This window comes from Xyrauchen texanus, chromosome 7 (genome assembly GCF_025860055.1).
Source record: "Xyrauchen texanus isolate HMW12.3.18 chromosome 7, RBS_HiC_50CHRs, whole genome shotgun sequence".
NCBI classification, from domain to species: Eukaryota; Metazoa; Chordata; class Actinopteri; order Cypriniformes; family Catostomidae; genus Xyrauchen; species Xyrauchen texanus.
In genome coordinates this window covers 10,897,703-10,920,009 of record NC_068282.1, presented here as the reverse complement: position 1 = coordinate 10,920,009, position 22,307 = coordinate 10,897,703, and the positions used below count along the sequence as shown (strand labels likewise).

The 22,307-nt window shown below is 36.4% G+C and overlaps 1 protein-coding gene across 8 annotated transcripts in view; it reads left to right on the top strand.

Moving 5' to 3' along the window:
• LOC127646527 (neural cell adhesion molecule L1-like protein) overlaps window positions 1–22,307 on the top strand; it is a 125,611-nt gene that overhangs the window by 88,548 nt on the left and 14,756 nt on the right. For 6 of the 8 annotated variants that reach the window (XM_052130268.1, XM_052130266.1, XM_052130269.1 and 3 more), the window contains 15 exons: window positions 1,702–1,845; window positions 4,646–4,757; window positions 6,571–6,737; window positions 6,865–7,024; window positions 7,115–7,239; window positions 8,317–8,418; window positions 9,378–9,575; window positions 9,807–9,877; window positions 12,350–12,572; window positions 13,596–13,711; window positions 14,183–14,387; window positions 15,614–15,736; window positions 19,897–20,073; window positions 21,380–21,409; window positions 21,992–22,066. In XM_052130268.1, the coding sequence (XP_051986228.1) occupies window positions 1,702–1,845; window positions 4,646–4,757; window positions 6,571–6,737; window positions 6,865–7,024; window positions 7,115–7,239; window positions 8,317–8,418; window positions 9,378–9,575; window positions 9,807–9,877; window positions 12,350–12,572; window positions 13,596–13,711; window positions 14,183–14,387; window positions 15,614–15,736; window positions 19,897–20,073; window positions 21,380–21,409; window positions 21,992–22,066 (2,028 nt within the window). The remainder of the gene's footprint in view (window positions 1–1,701; window positions 1,846–4,645; window positions 4,758–6,570; window positions 6,738–6,864; window positions 7,025–7,114; window positions 7,240–8,316; window positions 8,419–9,377; window positions 9,576–9,806; window positions 9,878–12,349; window positions 12,573–13,595; window positions 13,712–14,182; window positions 14,388–15,613; window positions 15,737–19,896; window positions 20,074–21,379; window positions 21,410–21,991; window positions 22,067–22,307) is intronic. The other 2 variants (XM_052130271.1, XM_052130274.1) reach the window with 2 other exon arrangements.

Below are 22,307 nucleotides of genomic sequence, written 5' to 3'. Positions count from 1 at the left end.
GTACATTTTTTACGCTGTATTTTGCTTTACTTTTGTCATAAGTTCTTGCATGATTTTCCAAATCTTGTGAGTAGAGTTTTATGTAAATCTGTTTTTAGGGCAAAAGTTTGATTAGCCAAACCCTTTGAACATGAAACGTGAACATTTTGAGAATAATATAGACAGAGTAAGCAGGGGAAGACTGTCTACACTATTCATGTGTGAATGACATGACTCGTTTTTAACGAGAGTCTCATAGATTTTTTTGTTTGCTGACTTTAAGCTTTTTGTCATTTTATTCAGAAATTTTCAGCCTGCATTTTTTTCCTTCTTTTGTATGGCATTGGTAATACATTGGTAACTTTAAATTCCTTTTGTACATTTGTGATCTATAAATTCTGTAGAATTTACATAATTTCTGTCTGTAGAATTTGCTTTTGGTACAGCATGTCACAGTCAGTAATGCATTTTTTTGGCCACCCCAATAAAATTACTGGGCCTTACCTGGCCACCCCTGAAAAAAGATCTGGCTATGCCGCTGAATTAACCCAATTTACTTTTAAAGGCATGTATGTTGTGTACCAAAAGCAAATTCTACAGACAGAAATTATGTAAATTCTACAGAATTTATAGATCATTTATAGTGGTCGAAGCACCATAACTGGTAATCTGATAATCAGAAGGATGCTGGTTCGAGCCCCACGGCCACCACCATTGTGTCCTTGAGCAAGGCACTTAACTCCAGGTTGCTCCAGGGGGATTGTCCCTGTAATAAGTGCTCTGTAAGTCGCTTTGGATAAAAGCGTCTGCCAAATGCATAAATGTAAATGTAAATGATATCAAAGCACTGTATTTTTTAATCATACTGAAAAATGTAAATCTACATTTGCACTGTTTTTTGCACTGCTGCTAATAGTTGTTATTTATAAGTATGAAAAAGCTGCTGAAACAGTCTTTTTTTTTTTCAAACACACAGTAACTTTAAATGTAATATTAAAAGCATCCAAAAAATCACTGAAGTATAGGGCAAAAGTTTATAGTTCGTTTGAGGTGGTTTGAATGCAGCAATGTTTAATTTGCTTCAAAGAGTGTCTTAACTAGTCAGTCCAGTCGAGCCTTCTCCCAGTTCAACTGTCTTTTATTTTCCACCAACCCTTTCAGGAACTAGGCTACAACATGTGGTTGATGGGCTTGTTTTGCTTAATCAGAGTTGCTGAAAAGTTTTTTTTTTTTTTATTATTATAATTTTTCTTTCTTTATTTATTTTTTTTAAAGACCCTTTTAAGAACAGGTGGTGCATCCAATGATCCATAATATAGAACTGACTTAATAGAAAATAATCTAATTTCAGTGAGGAAACATTAGCCATATAATCAAAGATTTTATATCTAAAATATTCCTGTACATCACGGGAAGAGAGTGCAATTTGAACTTTTTTTCCAGAATCAAACAAAAGAGTTCTTCCACAAGGTTGTTAGTGGAGGTTTCATGCAATTTACACTTTAAGGAAGTAATTATGTTGTTTATGATCACTTGATCTTGTAAAATGGGTTGTAAGAGTGCCTTTTCATGACTTATAAAAAATATGATATTTTTAAATAACTATCTAACACTTTATAGGTGTATTTATTTTATAGTGTGATAATGTTTATGTTGTTAATGAAAGTTCTAGAGGAGTGTTCCCTAACATATTGTATTTTTAATCCACATTTTCTATTTCAGAGGTACCAACATCCAACAGGAAAGTCTTGAAAGATGGCACTATTTTCATCAACAACGCAAACCCTGATAACAGCGCTGTTTACCAGTGTGAGGCCTCAAACAGACACGGCACCATCCTATCCAATGCCAACATCATGATTATGAGTAAGTAAACTCCTGCAGTTACACTGTAATTACACCCATTTGGAGATGTTCTATAATAATGCTCAACAAGAATCTTTGATTGATATTTTGCATTCGATGATGACAAGTAATCATCGTTTGCTTGTAGAGATATGATTACATAATGTTCCCAGCTATATAATTTCTTGCTTTCATGCTTTTTAAAATAAGGCAGAGAATAATTTGAAGCAATAAGCCATGTTGCTTGTTGAAGGCTGTGCATTGCAAAGTTTTTACCATGGTTAAGGGGTGTTGTTAGCCACAATGTGAAGCAGAGTACTTTTAAACCCTCTTAACTGTGGGAAAATCAATAACATACACACCCTTTTATAGATTTTAAACTTTGTAAAATGGCAAAAAAAAAAAAAAAAAAGGTTGAAATAGTTGGCACAATTAAGAATTCAACCAATGTGTGGTCACAGGAGACTATATAGCAGGTATATATAACAGAATATACCTTAATGTGGCAGGGCAGAGGGTGGAGCCGGGTCGTGATTCCGCACATCCGGCCCCTAATTCGGCTGATGAAGCCTGAGAGGGATAATGGTGACCGGAGACAGCATTGTGACAGAGAGAGAGTTACGGGCAGCTGCCTGACACTTGTGTGTGTATTCTATTTGTCTTTAAGTTTAATTTTAAAATATTATTTATATTATCAAGCCAGTTCTCACCTCCTCCTTCCTCTGTTTCGGCACCAGTATAACACATTTCAATGGAAAGGAGGAGGCGAGAACCATCTTGATAATATAAATAATATTTTAATAATAAACTTAACCAAAAAGACACTGCCGTCTCCGGTCGCCTTTATCCCTCTCGGGCTTCATCAGCCTAATTAGGGGCCGGGCGTGCTGAAGCCATGCCCTCCGCCCTGCCACATTTATCCAAACAGAATTTTGAACTGGAACAATCTGTTTAATATGTAAGAATAATTGACAATAGACCAATTAATACCACATTAAAATGCAGTAATTAAAAAGTTTGGTGTAAATTATTCTACTTGTACTATAATAACCACATGTAAATGTCTTTTTAATGTGTTTGCATGAATACATTTTTCAGAGTTTTGTCCTAAAACATTCCTGGAAGCAGCCCAAGCTGCTGCTACTGGTTTGGAACGATTGGGTTAAATGATATTGAAGTTGATATTGAACTGTAATGTGGTCAACAATCCTGAAACTACATAGAAAATTAATCAACACTTGAAATAACTGCCAAGCAGTCAGAATCAAGAAATTAACAATGTAGTGGTATTAAAACATAATTTATAACACTTGAAGCACTATCGACCTTCAGAAGGCTGCTCTGCACCTACTAGAGATAGGGCACACTGAATTGTGCCTTCTCACTGGACATTCATGATTTCATTCACTTCAAGCCAAAACCACTTAACATATTCTAATGTCGCTTAGGCATGTACAAGCAACATTTTTTTAAAATGTTTTTTGTGGAGCACAGGTGTGATATGGCCACCGGACGGCCTTTTGGTTCGTTTAGGTCCTCTTGATAGCACGCAGGCTTCAGGACGGAGCTGTTCTGCATGTTCTCATCTCCAGACACACGCTCCCTTAGGCAGCCAAGCTCTTTTATGTGTGAACAATTTTGCCTTCCTCCATTCATATTCAGTTGCTGTAACCAAAGCATGTGATGCTTTCATCTGAAAGATAAAATATGCTGCTAAGGACCCTGACTTAAAAAATATAGAAGAAAAAAAAGAAAGAAGATAGAGAAAACATTAAATATGGAACTTGGAATAACCCTGAAAACTATCTTAAAAGAATGTTCCAGGTGTAATACAAGTTAAGCTTAGTCAACAGAATTTGTGGCATAATATCGATTCCCACAAAAATGTATTTGGACTCTTTCCTCATTTACAAGAAAAAAGTAAATGACTGTATCAAAAGTACAGTATATGTACAAGACGTACTGTAAATGTTATGTATGTTAGCATAATTTTATTGCAATAAAATCAGGGATTTACCTGCATCACGGCAATCACCAGATTACAGGGTTTACCGACATTACCCCATCATGACAACAAAGTTGTAATACAACTTTACACAGATAAGATTAATAAGCAATTGTATCACACTAAAACCATGTTAACATGTATAATGTTTCATCTTATGTCCATACTTTTGAAACTGTGTTTATTTATTAGTGTTTATGGACTGGCCCCATTCACTTCCATTGTAAGTGCCTTATCTTAATCGTGATTTTTTTTTTTTTTTTTATTTATTCATTTTTATTTTCAGTAAATGAGGGATGAAATATTTTTTGTGGTAATACTACAAGGTTATTGCCACAAATGCAGTAGATGGGGCCTTAATTGTATTGAACCTGGAATATTGCTTCAAAGCAATGTCCAATGACTATCTTTTTAAATCATTAGAGGCCTTAGTAGCTAGTTTAAAGTAGAGGACATGTATCTACCCCTTTTACATTTTTATGAAAATTGTTGAAAATTGACTGCATTCGTCAATCTCAAAAGTTCAACCCTGTTACCCAAGTTTTTGAAAGACAAAAAGACTGTTAAAAAAGAAAAAGAAAAAAAAAACATAATATTATATAATAGAGTTCCAGGAGCTACTTTGCACCCTGATTGTGGAAAGTGCCTGGTACCTTTTTCCTGATAGTAAAGGAAGTAGCTGTTCCAAGGATGAGGAGGGACTCATACCTTAACTGATAACACTGCATGTTTTCTAAGAAAGGAGATATAGTGATACTAATTCAATCTTGTTTATGTGTTTGTTTTTTGTTTTTAATGGTGCAACTCTCTCCCCAGACATCCAGCCAATGATCCTAACAGAAAACAATCTCCAATATACCGCAGTGGAGGGGAAAGATGTGGTCATGCACTGTAAGGTCTTCAGCTCACCATCCTCCAGTATTATCTGGTGAGTACAGGCTGCTATAGCGGCAGTATTTACATAGGCCAGCAGAGAGCAGCACAGCTCTAGCAGTGTTTTGACTGCAGTAATGGACACTCACGAATGTGGTTTAACCCTGGTGGTCCAGTTTACTCAAGGGTGAAATCATTGGGTTATGTTCAACACTGTGGTAATGAGGTAAACTACTCATGTGGATCTGTAACTATGCTGCTGTTAAGTTAAAGCAATAGCAGTGGAAGTGCTAACTGTGGTGGTACGTAACATCAAAGAAGTCAAATAGAGCATTTAATTAAATTAATTTTAAAAAAGCATTTTTTTTTATTTAACATGGTTTGAACAAGTTTAAGAATTAAATACATTTTCAAATTAAATTAAATAAATGAAATGATAAAAATAATAACTAATTAGCATTAAGTTTTATCGTGCCATAGTAAAACTTTAATCTGCTCTCTCTATTCAACAACCACTTAAAAAAAAGAAATAGCATATGAAAACCAGCTTCATATGCTATTTATTTTTTGAAAGTGATTGATGAATTTTGTGCTAACCATGTTAAATAAAAATGCTTTGGAGCTGAATATTCTGGGGTTGAAGATCAGTGCCATCATATCACATTATTTATAGTCACTATTATTGTGATTTGTGTCAAGAACAGTATTTGATCTCTAGAAATTTCATCAGAACTTAATAGTTATATAGTTGAACTATTAAAGTTGGAGAGGCCAACACTGTTGTAAACTGAAATAGTGAGATTATCTCTGTTTGACAAAAAGATGCCACTCTCTTCAATGTAAATGGTAAATGGTCTGCCCTTATATAGCGCCTTTTTAACCTTAACTCATTCACCCATTCATACACACACCCATACACCAATGGTGGCAGAGCTGCTATGTAAGGCGCTAGCCTGCCATTGGGAGCAACTTGGGGTTCAGTGTCTTGCGCAAGGACACTTCGGCATGTGGAATCATGTGGGCCGGGATTCTCACCAAATCCTGCGATTAGTGGCCGACCCGCTCAAACACCTGTGTCAGAACAGTCAAAATATAATTTTTAAAGAAGGAAATGTCGCAGCAAAATAGGCTTGAACGGAAAGCGCAGAGAGAAGACAAATTCTGCATTTTTTTCAGAAAGCGTTTAGAGAGGAAACCTTGTAAACAGTGAAAGTATAATATTTTAATTTTGATAAATTCAATAAATTATATATCTATCTAGTATATATACATTATACATCTACATCATTCTACATCTAGGATCATTCATATTTTTTGCATTGTGACATATTCAGGACACTTAAGAACATTTTGTAATTGTAACATGTCCGAATGTTTTACTTTTACTACTTTTACCCATTGTTTTAAATGCTGATTCTCATTACCACAACACAGCATTTTTTATTGTATTACAATAATAAAAAAATATATATATATTTTTTAAATTAAAATAAGTAAAATTGAAAGGCAGTATCAAGGGATTCCTGCCATGATGTATAAATAATTTATAATTTTGATAATTTCTAAATAGCTTAATTTTCTATTTGAAAATTGTAGTTTCTTATTTGTTTGTTTTGGTATTGGAGTAAAAAAGGACCAGGACATTTTCTTGACAGGTTTCATGACAATCACTCAAATGATTCATTTTAATTTGTTCAAATTAAAATTGTAAAATTTTTAGTTGATTAATAAATTGATTTGAAATCTATTAAATAATGTAAATAAGTTTAGTATCCTATGACTTGTATCAGACGTCCTTCTTGTGGACACACAAATGCACACAAATTCCATTTTCCCAAGAATGACCCAGTTGGTTTATGGTTGAACAGGAGTAAAGCTGACAGTGCCAATGCAGTGGAAGGAGAAAGATTCTCTGTTCATAATAATGGTACTCTGGAGATCCATAACGTGATAAAAGAGGACTCAGGGGAATACTCCTGTTTCGCTCAAAACACAGAGGGCAAAGTTGCTATTGCTGCAACCTTTGAGGTCAAAGGTAAGAGAAGTCTTAAGTAAATGATGACAGGATTGATGTTCCTTTAAGAGTTTTTTTGGGATTAAATTAAATTATTAATGAATCCATATAGTCTTAATCATGCACCAAAATGTATATTCTCTTTCAGATCCGACCAAAATAGTAGACCATCCACAAGACCTGCGGGTTTTGGTTGGAACCACCATCCAGTTTTCATGTCAGGCAGTGTTCGATCCTTCCTTTGGAAATGACTTTGAGATCCTTTGGGAGAAAGACGGCATCGCTCTCAACAGCAGTGAGAACACACGGTGAGATTGAGCAGGTTGTCATTATTTTATTGTGGTAAATGCCAGTGCTAATAAAGTCTGTCTAATCAATGTCTTTTCCTGTGCTTGTAGATATGTGCTCGATGATGGAGTGCTTGAGATCATCAATGTGAGCTTTGGAGACCAGGGCTTATATGTTTGTGTGGCCAAAACACCAGTCGACCAAGACACGGCGATTGCACAGCTTTCAGTTGTGGGTGAGTTATGGGCTACTAGCCTTTAAATTTGAGAGAGAGAGAGAGAGAGAGAGAGAGAGAGAGAGTGTGGTGGTGGGGGGTTGAATGTGACCACTCATGGCACCACGGCTGGATATACTGTATACAGTACACTTAATTATGCAGCACCATACAATAATACACCATTTCCATAATCTGAGAACCTCTTACTAAAATGTATATCAGTAATACTTCAGACTATTTAACTGTTGATATTTACTAATATTAAAAATGTCCTGTCAATTTAGTTTAGTTTTGTTAGTTTTAATTTCTGTGGGCCATCATGTTATCTAGAGATATTTTCCTGTTTGATGAAGGTGGGTTTTAATGGTTTTAAATTTGATTATTTAATGTAGATCAAAAGGCAAAAATAATTTTGAAGTCATTAAAGGGATAGTTCACGCAAAAATTAAAATTCTCTCATCATTTACAAACCCTCATGCCATCCCAAATGTGTATAACTTTCTTCTGCAGAACACAAATTAAGATTTTTAGAAGAATATTTCAGCTCTGTAGGTCCATACAATTGAAGTGAATGGTGACCAGACCTTTCAAGCGCCAAAAAAATAAAATAAAGGCAGCATAAACGTAATCTATATGACTCCAGTGGTTAAATCTATGTCTGCAGAAGCGATATGATACTGTAGGTGTGGGTGAGGAACAGATCAATAGTCTTTTTTGTTACTATAAATAACAAGTAAAACATGATTTAAATATTGATCTGTTTCTCACACAAAGTGATTGCATCGCTTAAGAAGACATAGAGTATATTAAACCCCTGGAGTTATATGGATTACTCTTATGCTGCCTTTATGTGATTTTTGGAGCTTGAAAGGTCTGGTCACCATTCACTTGCATTTAAATGACCTACAGACCTACAGATTCTTGTTCTGTAGAAAACATTTAAACAATACCAATCTGGGATGGCATGAGGGTGAGTTAATGATGAGAGCATTTTAATTTTGGGATCAACTATCCCTTTATGTTTATAATTTCATTAACAATAATAACAAACAATTTAAATAATGCACATAAAATAAATTTTGTTGATTTTCTCAGATGTTCCTGATCCACCTGAGCATGTGATTCTGTCTGAGAGCAATGGAAGAAGTGTGAAACTGCTGTGGAAACCAGGAGATGATCATAACAGCTCAATTACTGGTAACATGGTCTTTCTACACACCACTGACCATATGTCACTAATTATGATAACATGACCTAAAGTGAACCAAATGTTTGAATTGATAAACACTTAATAAAACCTTAAGGTAATAATTGCAGGTGTAATCTGATAAAGGACCTATGATTGTGTGTCAATTATTTTTCCTATTGTATAAAAAAATACATATGATAAGTCCCCATTTTGTTTTAGCTACTATTGTATATTGTTGACTTTTGTATGATGCATAGCTTATGTTCCGAATTTTTAAGTCATTTTGAAGAAAGGTGGGTGCTAAATGAACAAATGTAAATGTTGTTGTGTTCCAAAATGTGTTGGAATACAATTAACAGTGCAACGCAAGTACGTGTTGCATTATCAGCATTGTCATAGGGAGTACTATAATGTCATTATAGGTTATGTGAACATAGGGGTACTTAAGTGGGCATTAGCATAGTGTTCTATGGTCAGTATTTTCTTTCAGTCAATATATTTTGTTATTTAGCAGATGCTTTTATCCAGAGTGACTTAGAAATAAATAATACAGCAAAAGCAATTACTGGCAGAGGAACTGTTTGCTAGCAAGTCATATTGTTAGAAACATATTTACAACTTTTCTTTTCCACTTCTGCATATAACAGCACATTTGAACATTTGAATGTAATTACATCATCCCCTGAGTACTGATGTTTTATACCACCTCAGTACAGTATGTATGGAAAGAAGGAAGATAGTATAGCTGCAATGATTTTAAGATCATTTATTTTACTATATTACATATAAGTTTACATTTTCTTAATTTAAAATATTTTATCCAAAGTGACTCACAAATATGAAACATCACAAGAAATATAGGATAATAATTAGGAGTATTTTTTACAATATTTTTTTGTGGGCTTTGTGGGTTGTGTTGACTCAGAGATGCAGTCCTAATTGTTTGATTCTTTATATTTATGTGCAGAGTTTGTTATAGAGTTTGAGGAAAGCCAGTATGAGCCAAGCAGCTGGAAGGAGCTTTCAAGAATATCGGGGAAGCATAACTCTGCAATGCTGAATCTGCATGGACACGTGGACTACAGCTTCAGAGTCTCTGCAATCAATGTGGTCGGAAGAGGTCGCGCAAGCCAGACCACTGAAAGATACAAAACTCCACCATCAGGTCTGTAGTCTTTCCTTGCAATGCTCCCCTATGTCAATTTCCCAACAGATATCTGTGTTCTGAGGACCACAGATTGCCTACTGAACTTTAAAACATTCAAACTTGTGAGATAATTGATTTTCCCTCTCGTTTAAGCTCCAGTCTATAAACTGCATATTTCACAGACCATTTTTCTTATTCCACTAAAAATTCCACCTCCAACAAAATCCATATTTCTGCTTTTTCCAAAAGCACCCGACAAGAACCCAGAAAATATCAAGATCGAAGGTCATTTGCCACATGAAATGGATATCAACTGGGAGGTATGATGCTAAACGTTCAAGTCCAATAGTCTTCTAGAATATATAATGTTCAAAGCACTGGAAGGGCAGCGCAGATAAAGAACTGCTCTCAAATACTGAATTTCATTTAGATCTCAGAGGGAGAGACCAAACTAACAGTGCCAGTTTTTTGGTTGCAATTATTGATAAGCGTTTTCCCAGAGATAGGAGTTTTGCATAGCAAAACAGTGCTATCTCTATCACCATACTGTTGGAAACATTACAAAGCCCTGCTGAAACTGATCTCTATGGACAGAAGTTCCCATCAAAGGAACCCAGAGTGAGTCTTTAATTAAAAAGTAAAAAGGACAGGATACATACATTCAGAGTTTTATACAAAGATAAATCTCTTTTATAGTCTCTAGGCTATTACTAGGTCGTCTTTTCAGAGTAATTCACTTATACTTTCTGAAATTATGAGGAGTCTTATTGTTCATGGTGGACTGTAATGGATAATTGTATTTTATCCGGTCTTCTGCTGCCAGCTCATTGTAAAAGGAAGCTGTTGTTCATCAAGGCTGCATCAATAAAAGTCGATTGTTACAGTATTTGACATCATTTCAAAATCCTGAAAATGAACAAGGTCTTTTGGTCTATTATACTGAAGATCCCTTACTAATTGTTAAGATATCAAGAGTCTGAAAAACTACATGCGGTTTTCTTTGAGTTACTGTTTCCTGTCAGTTAAAGGGGTTCATATCATGATGAATCTGTTTTTAACATTCATTTTGAGATCTTTGGGGACAAGATACCTAAAGGATTGTTTCAGGTTCAATACAGGTTAAGCTCAGTCGACAGTATTTGCGGCATCATGTTGATTACCACAAAAAATTATTTAGGCTCACCAAAGTCCATAGAAAAGCACAAATCTTTGTTATAGTTACGAACTTATAATGGAAGTTAGCAGGGCCAGTCCAAAACTGTTAAAATACACATAGTAAAAAAATCACATTTTATATATATATATATATATATATATATATATATATATATATATATATATATATATATATTTTTTTTTTTTTTTTAATAAAAATCAGGGATACACCGGTGTTACAACGTTTACCAGATTACAGGGCATTACATCATCATAACACCAAAGTTTTGCACTATTGGATAAAACTTGACATAAATAGGATTAGTGAGCGATTTTTTTTATCACACTAAAATCATGCTAACACATTTAATGTTTATGTATTGTGACTATACTTTAGAAACAGTGTGTATTGTAATGTTTATTTAATAGCCCCATTCACTTCTATTGTAAGCGCCTAACTAAAACTGCAGTTTTTTGCAATTTTTAACCTTCTGAGACCCGAGCATGACTGCTATGTGCATTTTCCATTTCCCTTTTTGATTTGTAACTAGTAGCACCTAATAAATATGCAAAACAAAATATGTGCCAAGTGGGACTAAGTTGTGAAATTTTTAACAATACCAAGCTATATAGAAAGTCAGATTTATTTATTATTATTATTATTATAAACAAATTCTAGTTGTTTATAATGTTTCCAGGAGTGTTGGTCATGTTTTTGAAATTAGCTAATTCTGATTCAAAGTAGTGGCCAATATCATGCAATCACTGCCAACCATGTTAAAATAAATTGATACATTTTGAATACACTGATTACCATTTTCCCATGTCTGCCAAATATGTTGAGTGGTCCAAATATCATCTGCAGTCTGAAACTGGTTTTATTTTGGTCAGATTTTAGGAGTGAATGCTCTGCATAGGAAAGCTAAAGGATTCTCCCTTGCTCCCTATTTAGTGAATGTCTTAACCTCCAGTGTGCTGTCTGTCTGCACTGGTCTCAGAACAGTTTAAAATGCACCTTATTTTCATCCTAATTACATATAAAGCCTCTGGAAGTAACATTTTTCAGCTTTTGGATGAACCCATCGATTCTCAATGTGATAATGCACAGTAAATATAGGTTTTCTAAGGAAAAATGCGCTAATGTACACATTAGTGTAATTGTGTTTAGCAGCGTGGCGTTTTGCGATAAATCCCTCAAATTTTAAAAATGGCATATCGGATGAAAGAGACTAATCTTTTGACAGGTTTCAATGTAAAAACTTAATTAGGTTTCTTACTAGATGTAGTTTTGTTAGCATTTCTGCCAAAGACAAACTCCGCTGTATTTGGCGCCATGTTGTTTTGTCACATGACTCCGTACGTTGGAAGTTTAACCCTTTACTGACAGCCCAGAGTCTTATGAACTGAGATCCGTCAGTTTAAATGAATATAAATAACGCAAGTTCCCTGATTATTTCAGTCTAAACTCAATTTATGTGGCGGATTGTTTTGCGTGTGTAGGGGGGCACAATTGTGCTGGCATATTTTCTTGTTATTACAATATAATTAGACTGCAGAGAAAAATAATAATAATAATAAAATAAAATAAAAATATGATGCAACCACTTTACCTGATCGGTTTCATTCTCTTTTCACAGCCTTTGTCACCTCTTGAACACAACGGCCCAGGATTGGAGTACAAAGTAAGCTACAGAAGACAAGGTACTGAAGAGGACTGGATGGAACACATCGTTAAGAGGCACTCATTTGTAGTTAAAAACACCCCGACGTTTGTCCTCTATGAGATCAAAATTCAGGCCAAAAATCGCGTGGGCTGGGGCCCGGACCCCAAAATAATAACAGCATACTCAGGAGAGGACTGTGAGTACTAACAATCTCTGTTGTGTCTGAGCTGTGGCAATGAGCATGCATTCAAATAAGGCAACACAACTGACATTTCACTCAGTGTCAAAGTATTGTGCATGTTTACAGCAGCATTGATAGCATACCGAGTAGGTGAAGATTTTGAAATATGCCTCTTTTATAACTTTTTGTTCTTCTGTACGGATCTTGTTAAATTGCAAATAAGCAATGCCCTGTAAACAGAAACCCACCCCTCCTCACCCCCTACTGAAAGTAAGAATATCAACAAAGCTACAGGGAAGAGCCAGCGCCAATGAAATAGCATCTTGCCTTTACACAATATCCAAACGCCAGAACTGATATGGCGATTTGTTTTGGCTTATTGAGGATATTAAATTGCACGCGGGGAAACACTTTCCTCAACCCGAGTCTTTGTAGTCATCCACAGACTGACAAATAAAATGTTATCATGGCTATGAGCTATTTACATTTTCAGCTATAATTATTCCCTTGTCTTCAGTTTTCTTTTGGAGCTGCCCTCCCGATGTTATCTCAGGTCGCTATGTCTGTGTGTAGATGGCTTAGTTTAGTTTTTCTTTATTTTTTATCTTAGTGCGTGTTTGCTAGGAGTTATTCCATTGTAATCACTGAACCTCTTCTCTTTAGCAAGTGTCTTTGCACACAGTCTGTGATCCTGTGAATGTTGTGCTTTGTTTATATAGATTACTTAGATGCTGTATGGTAAATAACATTAGCGTTGGCAATTTGCGTAGCATATCGAGAACAAAATGTAGTTACAAATCGTAAAAACAATAGCATAGTCCATAACTCCACATGAACAACTATTACCCCCGCCACAGTTTTTCTCCATGATTACCCACAAAATTACACCACATTTCTTTGTCGTTATGTTGTGGATGTAGCCAAATCTAAATCAGTGACATTATCCTGATGTAGAAAAAGTGTAATTTGAGAAAGGCAGCTATATAGTGCTATTTGTAATATTTTATTTGTACATTTGTGTGTTATATTTGTCTATAGTCCCCTCCGCAGCTCCGGAGGATGTAGGAGTGGAAGTTATTAACGACACCATGGTGAAGGTTAGATGGGCCCATGTTCACAAGGACAAACTCCATGGACATCTGGGGGGCTACAGGGTAATTTCTCTCCAACATGTCTTTGCTTTTTAGCCACTGTTTAAAGGCCAGTGAGCCCCTTTTGTGACCTTGAAGCTCCTCTTGTCTCTCAGCAAGCCGTCAGGGCTATCCACATGTGTCCTTTATCATAATTAGCACAGAAAGACAGAATAAGCTGTTTATAAACTGAACTGACAAATCTAGGCTTATAAATCTGATTAATTCTGTTTCTTCTATTTCTAATTTAATACAGTTTTTTATTTTATTTTCAAAGTAAATTATCAATGTGTATGCAAGTTTGTGCAAAACATGATGATCTATTTTATACTGCATCATTTCTAAATTGTTTTATTAGTGTTTCAGAAAAAGTGCAGAGTATTAAATATTTCATATTTATTTTACGGCATAATGTTTCATGTTTAAAATTGCTTATTTCCAAATTTAAATGCAAATTTGAAGTCCAGGTTTTGAACCCATCAATGTGTGCTGCAGGTAAACTGGTGGAGGCATCGTAGTCTACTGGATTCAAAGAAAACACATGGAAACAAACACACCCTGACATTTGCTGGGGAGAGGACCCATGCGGTAGTTACAGGGCTCAGGCCTTTCTCAGAATACAGCCTCATTGTCATGGCCTTTAACAACAGAGGAAATGGGCCTGGAAGTCACCCGGTCAGTTTCCAAACCACCGAGGGAGGTGAGTGAGGAGAAGGCCAGATGAACTAAGAGCTAAAAATAATACAAGGAGATTGAATAGTTATGGGTGAATGAGTTAGTTCACCCAAAATCCTTTCATCATTTACTTACCCTCATATCATTCCAAACCGTGGAACAGAAATTTGTGACGAAACTTTAGGCAGCCCACAGTGACCTTATCTGTCAAGATCCAAAAAGGACAAAAACAACATTCAAGTTCCAAAAAGGAACAGAAAATATCATACAAGTAGTCCATACCACATGTATGCTTTATTCAGAGTCTTCTGAAGCCATACAATAGTGGCTGTGTCTCATTTGGAAGGCTGTGTCCTCCGGAGGTCACATTTGTCAGCCGCATACGTCATCGAGGCTGTCTCATTTCAGAAAAGTGAGTAGGACACTTCCAATGCAGCCTTTGTATGCAACCTTCTTTCAAGAGAATTTGGAGGATGCATGAGGTGTATCCTTTGTGGGCACTCACAACCCACAATTCTTTGCTTCAACGAAATGTCTAAAAAAAATTACGACAATTTGCCCATAAATATGATGTTCAAATGCAAGGAATGTTAATTCCCAAGATGAAGTACCTCAGTAGATGGGTACAGAGTATATGATATGTATAATTAGCGCTTCACGTTAAAGAGTGGCGTGCTGTCATAGCAACTATGTTACGTTCCATTTCCGTTTGTCCTACGGAGGCTGTCTCATTTAAACAAGGCTTGTTTAAAGGAGGACACTTGGTATACTGCAGCCTTCAAAGGACGCATCCTACCTAGCATGCAGCCTTCGAAACGAGACATAGACAGTGTTGTGTGATGAAATTTAAGTTATTCTCTAAAAATATTGCCCATAACTGCTGCTCTCAAATCTCATTTGCTTTTAAGTTTGTTCAAATATTTATTTACATTCAAATAAAAAAAAAAACATAAAGCATTGTGACAGATTTGACATCAGTGATGCCGAATAGTAGTGGTTCTCACATGTCAAATAACTCACATGGTGAGTTTACATTTACAGAAGTGTGAATGTAAGCTTCAATGGAGGCAAATATGGCTTCCATGGAAGAAAGAACGTCATATGAGATTCAAACAAATGAATGAGTGAGTAAATGATGACAGATTTTTATATTTAAATTTTATTTGGTGAGTTATTCCTTAAAACTTCTTAAAATGTTTCAATCAATGTAATCTTTTTCTTGTTCTTTCTCTCTTTCTTTCTTGCCATCAGTTCCTGGTCAAGTGGCTTCTTTCAGGGCTACAAACATCCAAAAACACAAGGTCACCCTGACCTGGTCTCCTCCCATTGATGCAAATGGAGTTCTAATCAGTTACATCCTGCAATATCAGCTAAGTATGTGAACATTACATTTCCATTTTGTTCATAAATGTTGCTATGAATATCTAAATCTTGTTGTGAGCGCTACACTCAGGGGTTCCAGTAAACAGCTTTCCTGATATTCATTTGTGATGTGGCCAATGGCATAGTGACAATAATAGCAGTAGTGATTCTACAGTGAAACCACAAACCACTGCATTTGCATTGTATGTTTTTAGAGTCAGTTAGTTCCTGTCGCTTAATGGGACTGTCTGCAGAATGTACATTTTTATGGGAAAGAGAGCAAAAAAAAGCTGTTTCTCTGTGCCCACTTTTTCTCCATGATGTAGATGCAGATTTGGACATCTGAACACAGCAAATAGCTCTATTACCTCTCATTACATCAAGTGATGCCTACAACTCGCCACTAGGAGATATTGTTGTGCCACCTTCTGTAAGGTTGGCAGCAGTCTTATGTTCGTCAGAGACTCAGAGTAGTGTGAATATAACTGTGTAAGAACTCAGTTGTATATTTACTAAATGATTTATGGGAAGCAATTATCTCAACTTGTTTAAGTTGCCTTACTCAGTTTGCTTATTTTCATTATACTGTCCTGTTATGTGAAATTAAAGATGCACTAGTGTATTAAGCAACCATTTTCTGCTTGGCATTAGCAGCATACTTGGGTTTTAATTGGTGTAGTATATAGTGAATAACATAGTTGATTACATAAAGCAGGTTAATAGTGCACATCGTTGTAATGGTAGGAGATGTACTAACAGTGATGTACTATAGTAAAATTGGAAACATGGGAGTAGCAAATATTCTGTAAGCATAAGACCCTTTCCAGGATGTATCTAAACAGGTTTAACAGACATTGTTTCCTTGAAGGTGTATTGTTGTTTTTTGTTGTTGTTTTTTTCTCCCTCCTTTTATCCCCAATTTGGAATGCCCAATGCGCATTAAGTCCTCGTGGTGGTGTAGTGTCTCGGCTCAATCCAGGTGGTGGAGGACGAATCTTAGTTGCCTCCTGAGACCATCAATCCATGTATCTTATCACGTGGCTTGTTGAGCGCGTTACCGCGGAGACATAGCCTGTGTGGAGACTTCACGCTATTCTATGCAGCATCCACGCACAACTCACTACATGCCCCACCGAGAGCGCGAACACCATTATAGCGACCACGAGGAGGTTACCCCATGTGACTCTACCCTCCCTAGCAACTGGGCCAATTTGGTTGCTTAGGAGACCTGGCTGGAGTCACTCAGCACACCCTGGATTTGAACCAGGAGTGGTAGTCAGCGTCTTTACTCGCTGAGCTACCCAGGCCCCCCCTTGATGGTGTATTTTTTTAATTCTGCCATTTCCAGAGAGGTTTCCCAAACACAAGGAGAGCAGGTACTGTAGGTAACACAGTTCTTATGAGAAAGACATTCGTGACCTGGGATGCCATCAAGATCAAACCGTGTTGAATACCGCTGGTGTGACGGCCTATTTTGCACTGACTCCACGCTGTCCTACATGCATTGTTTCACAGCAGAACACTGCCCTAGGCATACGCACCACTCAACGCAATCGGATCCTGGCAGGAATGATGATGAAGCTGATTATGATGCGTAAAGTCTGGGAGGTCTCGTAAGCTAATTATGTTTGATGCTGCGGCTGATCATTGAGGCCAAGTGTCAGGTTGCATATTAAAGCATGGGACGTTTTCATCAGGATAGATTGCTGGAACCATTGTGCTCCCTTTGAAGTGGGCTCATTGAAGTTCTCTTGAAGAAAGTGGTGTGTAAAATGCTGGCAAGAGAGAGCGCACAGCTGTACTCATGAAACGGTAAATAGCAACTGGGATTAAAGCGCTACAGCACAGATGGCCCACAGCCAGATCTAGCTACGCTGAAATCATACAGAATTAACTTTTCGCACATTGCAGATTACTAATTGAGGATTCAGAAATAGTTTTAGTTATTTTATAGACATAATGAAATAGGGAAATGTTGCAGGGCAGACTTTAACCTGTGTCAGACCATTAGCACAATGGTTCAGCATGTCAGGAGCTCATGCGCTAACCACTGTGCCATGACATCAACCAGCAATAGTGTTTTCAGGATCCCTTTTAAAGAAGTGGAATTTACTTAATTGCAATTCAATTAGTCATTAATAATTAATACAAGTTTTGTGACAAACACAAATATTGACTATTTATGCTTATCCCTGGTATGCATTTTTTATATAGATTTCTATATATATATATATATATATATATATATATATATATATATATATATATATATTTACTGTATACACTTTCTCTTATAAGTTCAACAGTCAGCAGTTTAATTTTGCCATCAAGCATTACAAAATGCTCACAACGTTGTTTTTGGATAACTTACCATATGGTTCCACTGGGGCATTGTGAGCAAAGGTGAGCAAGCATTTTCAATTAATTCCTATGGAAGTCAAGCTCCACGTTCTCGAGATGGATTGTGGGATTGACAACGTGCAGAGAAAGTATTGAGGGGAGTCAAGAGCATCAAAAAAGTTTAAATTAATTTACTTTATTCAAATGAGAAATGAAAAAAAGCTTGGCAGCAGCTAATCACTGTGAGCTGAAAGCAGTGACGTCTGTCATGAGCACTTAACATATAAGGATACTGCTGAAGTTTCTACTGGATTCAACTGCTTTAATAACAAATGGACTACAACTGATGATTGCAGACATATATTGTAACAATTTTGTGGCTGGATGAGCAAAAGTGAGACATCAAGCAGACTTGACAAATGAAGACTGCATGCATTTCACTGTGACAAAACTGAAGCTGGATTAAAAAAAGTACAATAAATCAACACAGTTTTTATACTTTTGGCATTCGTAAATAAAGTTTGCATCTTTCTTACTGTATCGCGCATATATATAATGATTATATTGACTATGAACTGAAAACAATCATAGGCTGATTTCAAAATGGCATACTACATACAGCTTGTACTATTACTGCCATAGACTGATGCAGCATAAGCAGTAAAAGTAAAATGGGTAGTTTGCCATTGCGAACAGAGCCATTTTCTCTGTTACACACCCCAAAGTTGCAGCTCTCTGTTGTAGTGAGCGGCATTGAGTGGATTTTTTCCTCGCCAGTGGAAACGTATGGTAAATTAGGGGGTTAATTAGAGCATTCTGATAAATGAGATGTTCTTCCAGCATTGTCCATGAACATAGTTTATTAATATCATGGGTTAATTTTGAAATACCCCAAATGTTGTATGAATAATATATATATACACAAATCATTCTGAAAAATGTAGTCTGTTATTTAAAACCCACAGTTACAGTAGTTATTTGAAATGTAATTCTACTTAAATTAGAATTTTAGGTATTTGAATAAGTAGAAGTAATTCTGGATTCTATTAGCTACCATCAGGAATTTAAATGTAATATAAAGGTATTTTACATTTTTTTCTGAATGCCACACAACTTTAGTTTTAAAGTGAAAACATCAGGGTGAAAGCTGTCAGTTTGTGTCAGCAAGAATTTGAATTTGACCTACTCTGGCTGACAAAATGCAACTGACATTTCAATGACATGGTCTTCCGTTTACCAGTTCAGCTGTGAGACCAACCATAAGACATGATAAACACATGTCGCTATGCTGCAAATATTCCCTTTTATTTTTGTGATCTTTCATGGTTTCTAATATATGGAAAAATAAATGTATTCCACTACATAACCAAGTAGTTTAATACGTACAATTTATGGATATCTGAACACCACAATCACACAATGTGTGCTTGTTTCCACTAGACGTTAGAACATGGCTGTGGGGATTTGCTCCCATTTGGACACAAGAGCATCAGTGAGGTCAGGCACTGATGTTGGGTGATGGGGATAGGCTTAGATACCCAAATGTGTTCAGTGGGTTTCAGGTCTGGTATTTGTGCAGGGCCGTAAAGCTCTTCCACACTAGGCTCAGTAAACCATTTTTTAAGGACCTTGCTTTGTGCACATGGGCATTGCCATGCTGGAAAAGAAAAAGTCTCTTCAAGCGGTTGCTACTAATTTAGAAGCACACAATTCTCTAGAATAGCCACACTTTTAAATTAAAAAGGGATGCCCAGATAGTGTATTTATTTATAAATAAGCCTGGCATTGAATTCCTGTTTCTGATAATGAGCGCTGTTTCCTTTCCTGTCTAGTAAATGGCACTGAGGAAGTAGGCCCTCTCATGACAAAGAACATCTCTGCTGACATCAACAAGCTACCCCTCCACGACCTGGAAGCCCTGAGCAGATACAAGTTCTACCTGCAGTGCTGCACGCGGATGGGCTGCGGACCTGCTGCCAGTGAGGAGTGCACAACTGTCCCTGAAGCGAGTGAGTGTGTAACAGCAGCACAGGGGTGGGGTCATCTCTGGGGAGTCAGCCTTTGGCAGTGCAGAGGACAGAGAATCTGGCGCTTTGACATGGTTGACCACGTTGCTGTTGTTATGGTCATCGACCCAGTGAATGCAGGGGACGTTATTTTGACCTCCCATCTCACCAAGCTTTTCATATGCCCATCTAAGTATTTCTTTATGGCTAAACAATATCATAACAGTGTGCGACTGGGTTGCATTCATCACTGTCGCGGAAGACCAAGCACTTATTGATTCAAGGGTAAACGCTAGGCTTGAAAAGGAAGAAGAAATAATATGTAGCCTTTGGGGATGAAAATGTTGGATTGTTATTATTACACATATAGAAATAGGGTGGTAATCAACACACACAAAAAAATATATTATTAAAAGAAAGGAACCACACAACTGTGAATTTACGGCACATTTATTATGATTAATGGTTCATAAGTGCCTTATTTATCATTGGCAGTGAGCGGATTGTTGATGAAGTGCTGTTTATGTCTGTTTGACTGAGGGTTCACATAGGAAGTAAAATTTACAGAAGACATATAATCGAGACAAAAACCCCAAGACATAATACCAATACCCTGCAGAGTAATAGAAACGGTCAAGAAAATAAATGACTGCCCTGATATGAGGCTAGATATATTTATGTTTCAATGGGGAACAGAAGTATACAGTAAACGTAAGCATGACCAGTATATCCCAACAAAAGCAGTATTTATTTAAAACACAGTTGAAAGTCTCTTTTTAAAAGTAAATTTGGGAGATTTCAAATTATGAAATTATAGAAACAATTACAAAAATGAATTGTATCGACGGTTTTAGACATGATGGTAATACCATGTTTTGAATATTTAGCATGGTAAAGAATTCCATGGTATTATTTGAATTACATTGGGATACCTTGTAAATACCATGATATATGAATATGGTACTTATTAGTTCCATGGTGTATATCAAGCTACAATGCTCTTACCACATGATACCACTGTAGAGCTCACCATAAAGCTTGATAGAATTCATCTACTGCACATCCTGAAACCCTGGTGTAGTGTTTTAATATTTTCATCTTGTATGATGTCATAGTTTTACATTTAAAGATCTGAAATCATATTTTTTAAATGCTTACGAGTTGTCTGTGCTTCTTGCTATTGCACACTTGCTTAATAATGCTACAGTAACAGGCTCTTTTCTTTGAATAGCATCTGTCCTAAAGTGGTCATGATTTCAGCATCTTCTGTTGTCATTGCAATATCTCTTTATTCCTTTTGTTTTGCCAGCTTCAACAGATGTGGCCTCTTTCAACATCAGTATGAAGTTTTCTGTTTTCTTTAGTTCTAGGAATAGCTAACACAGTAGTGCTGTAGACTAACTTCTTCTGTAGGCTTAGAATTTTGAAATGCATGGGGTAATCATTTTCACAAAGTAGTGTTTTTTTATTTATTTTATTTGGTTCTTGTTGTGTGAGCCAATAATTGCACTATGCATACAATAGCCAAGCTAGAGGAGATATTTAGTCTAACAGCATTTAAAAAATAGTTAAAAAAACAGTTTGAAGCAGTCTTAGCTGGTTTAAGCTGGTCTTAGGTTGTTTAAGAACTGGTGCTCATCTGGTTTAGCTAATTGGTCAGCTGGTCTCCCATCTTGATCAGTTAAAATGTGCCCAAAACCCCTCTAAAGACAGAAAACAGACCAGGCTGTTAGACCAGCATACCAGCTTATGTTGGTTTAAGCTGTTTTTCTTTCAGCAGAGTACAGAGTTCATTTGATTTAGTGTCCTCATGTTCAGTCCATCATTGTTAGTTCTAGCAGAACCCTTTGCTAGGCACATAACTCCATTAGAACTATTAGAAGCTTGACAAGTAAAATCTTGTCTTGTCTTTTTTTTTTAGGAAAGTCTGGCCCTCGCTTTCCTTCAAGAAAAAACACTGTTTCCCCTGTGGCTAATGCAACTCTTTCTTCCATAGGTATTATAAACACACAAAACAAGTGTCTACATCTAGGATGCTTTCACACTTGATTCGATTGCTTGGGACGAACACAAGTTAATTTCCTTCCTCCTCCCCCTGCCCCGTTGGTCTCTGTTCAAATCATATTTTTTGGGTCCGAACTGCGTTCCGTTTATATAATCAGCATCAGTATAAGCGGCAGCTTTTTACCACTGTATCTAGGGAACAACTCGAGAAGAAGTCACTGTGTTAAGTGGAG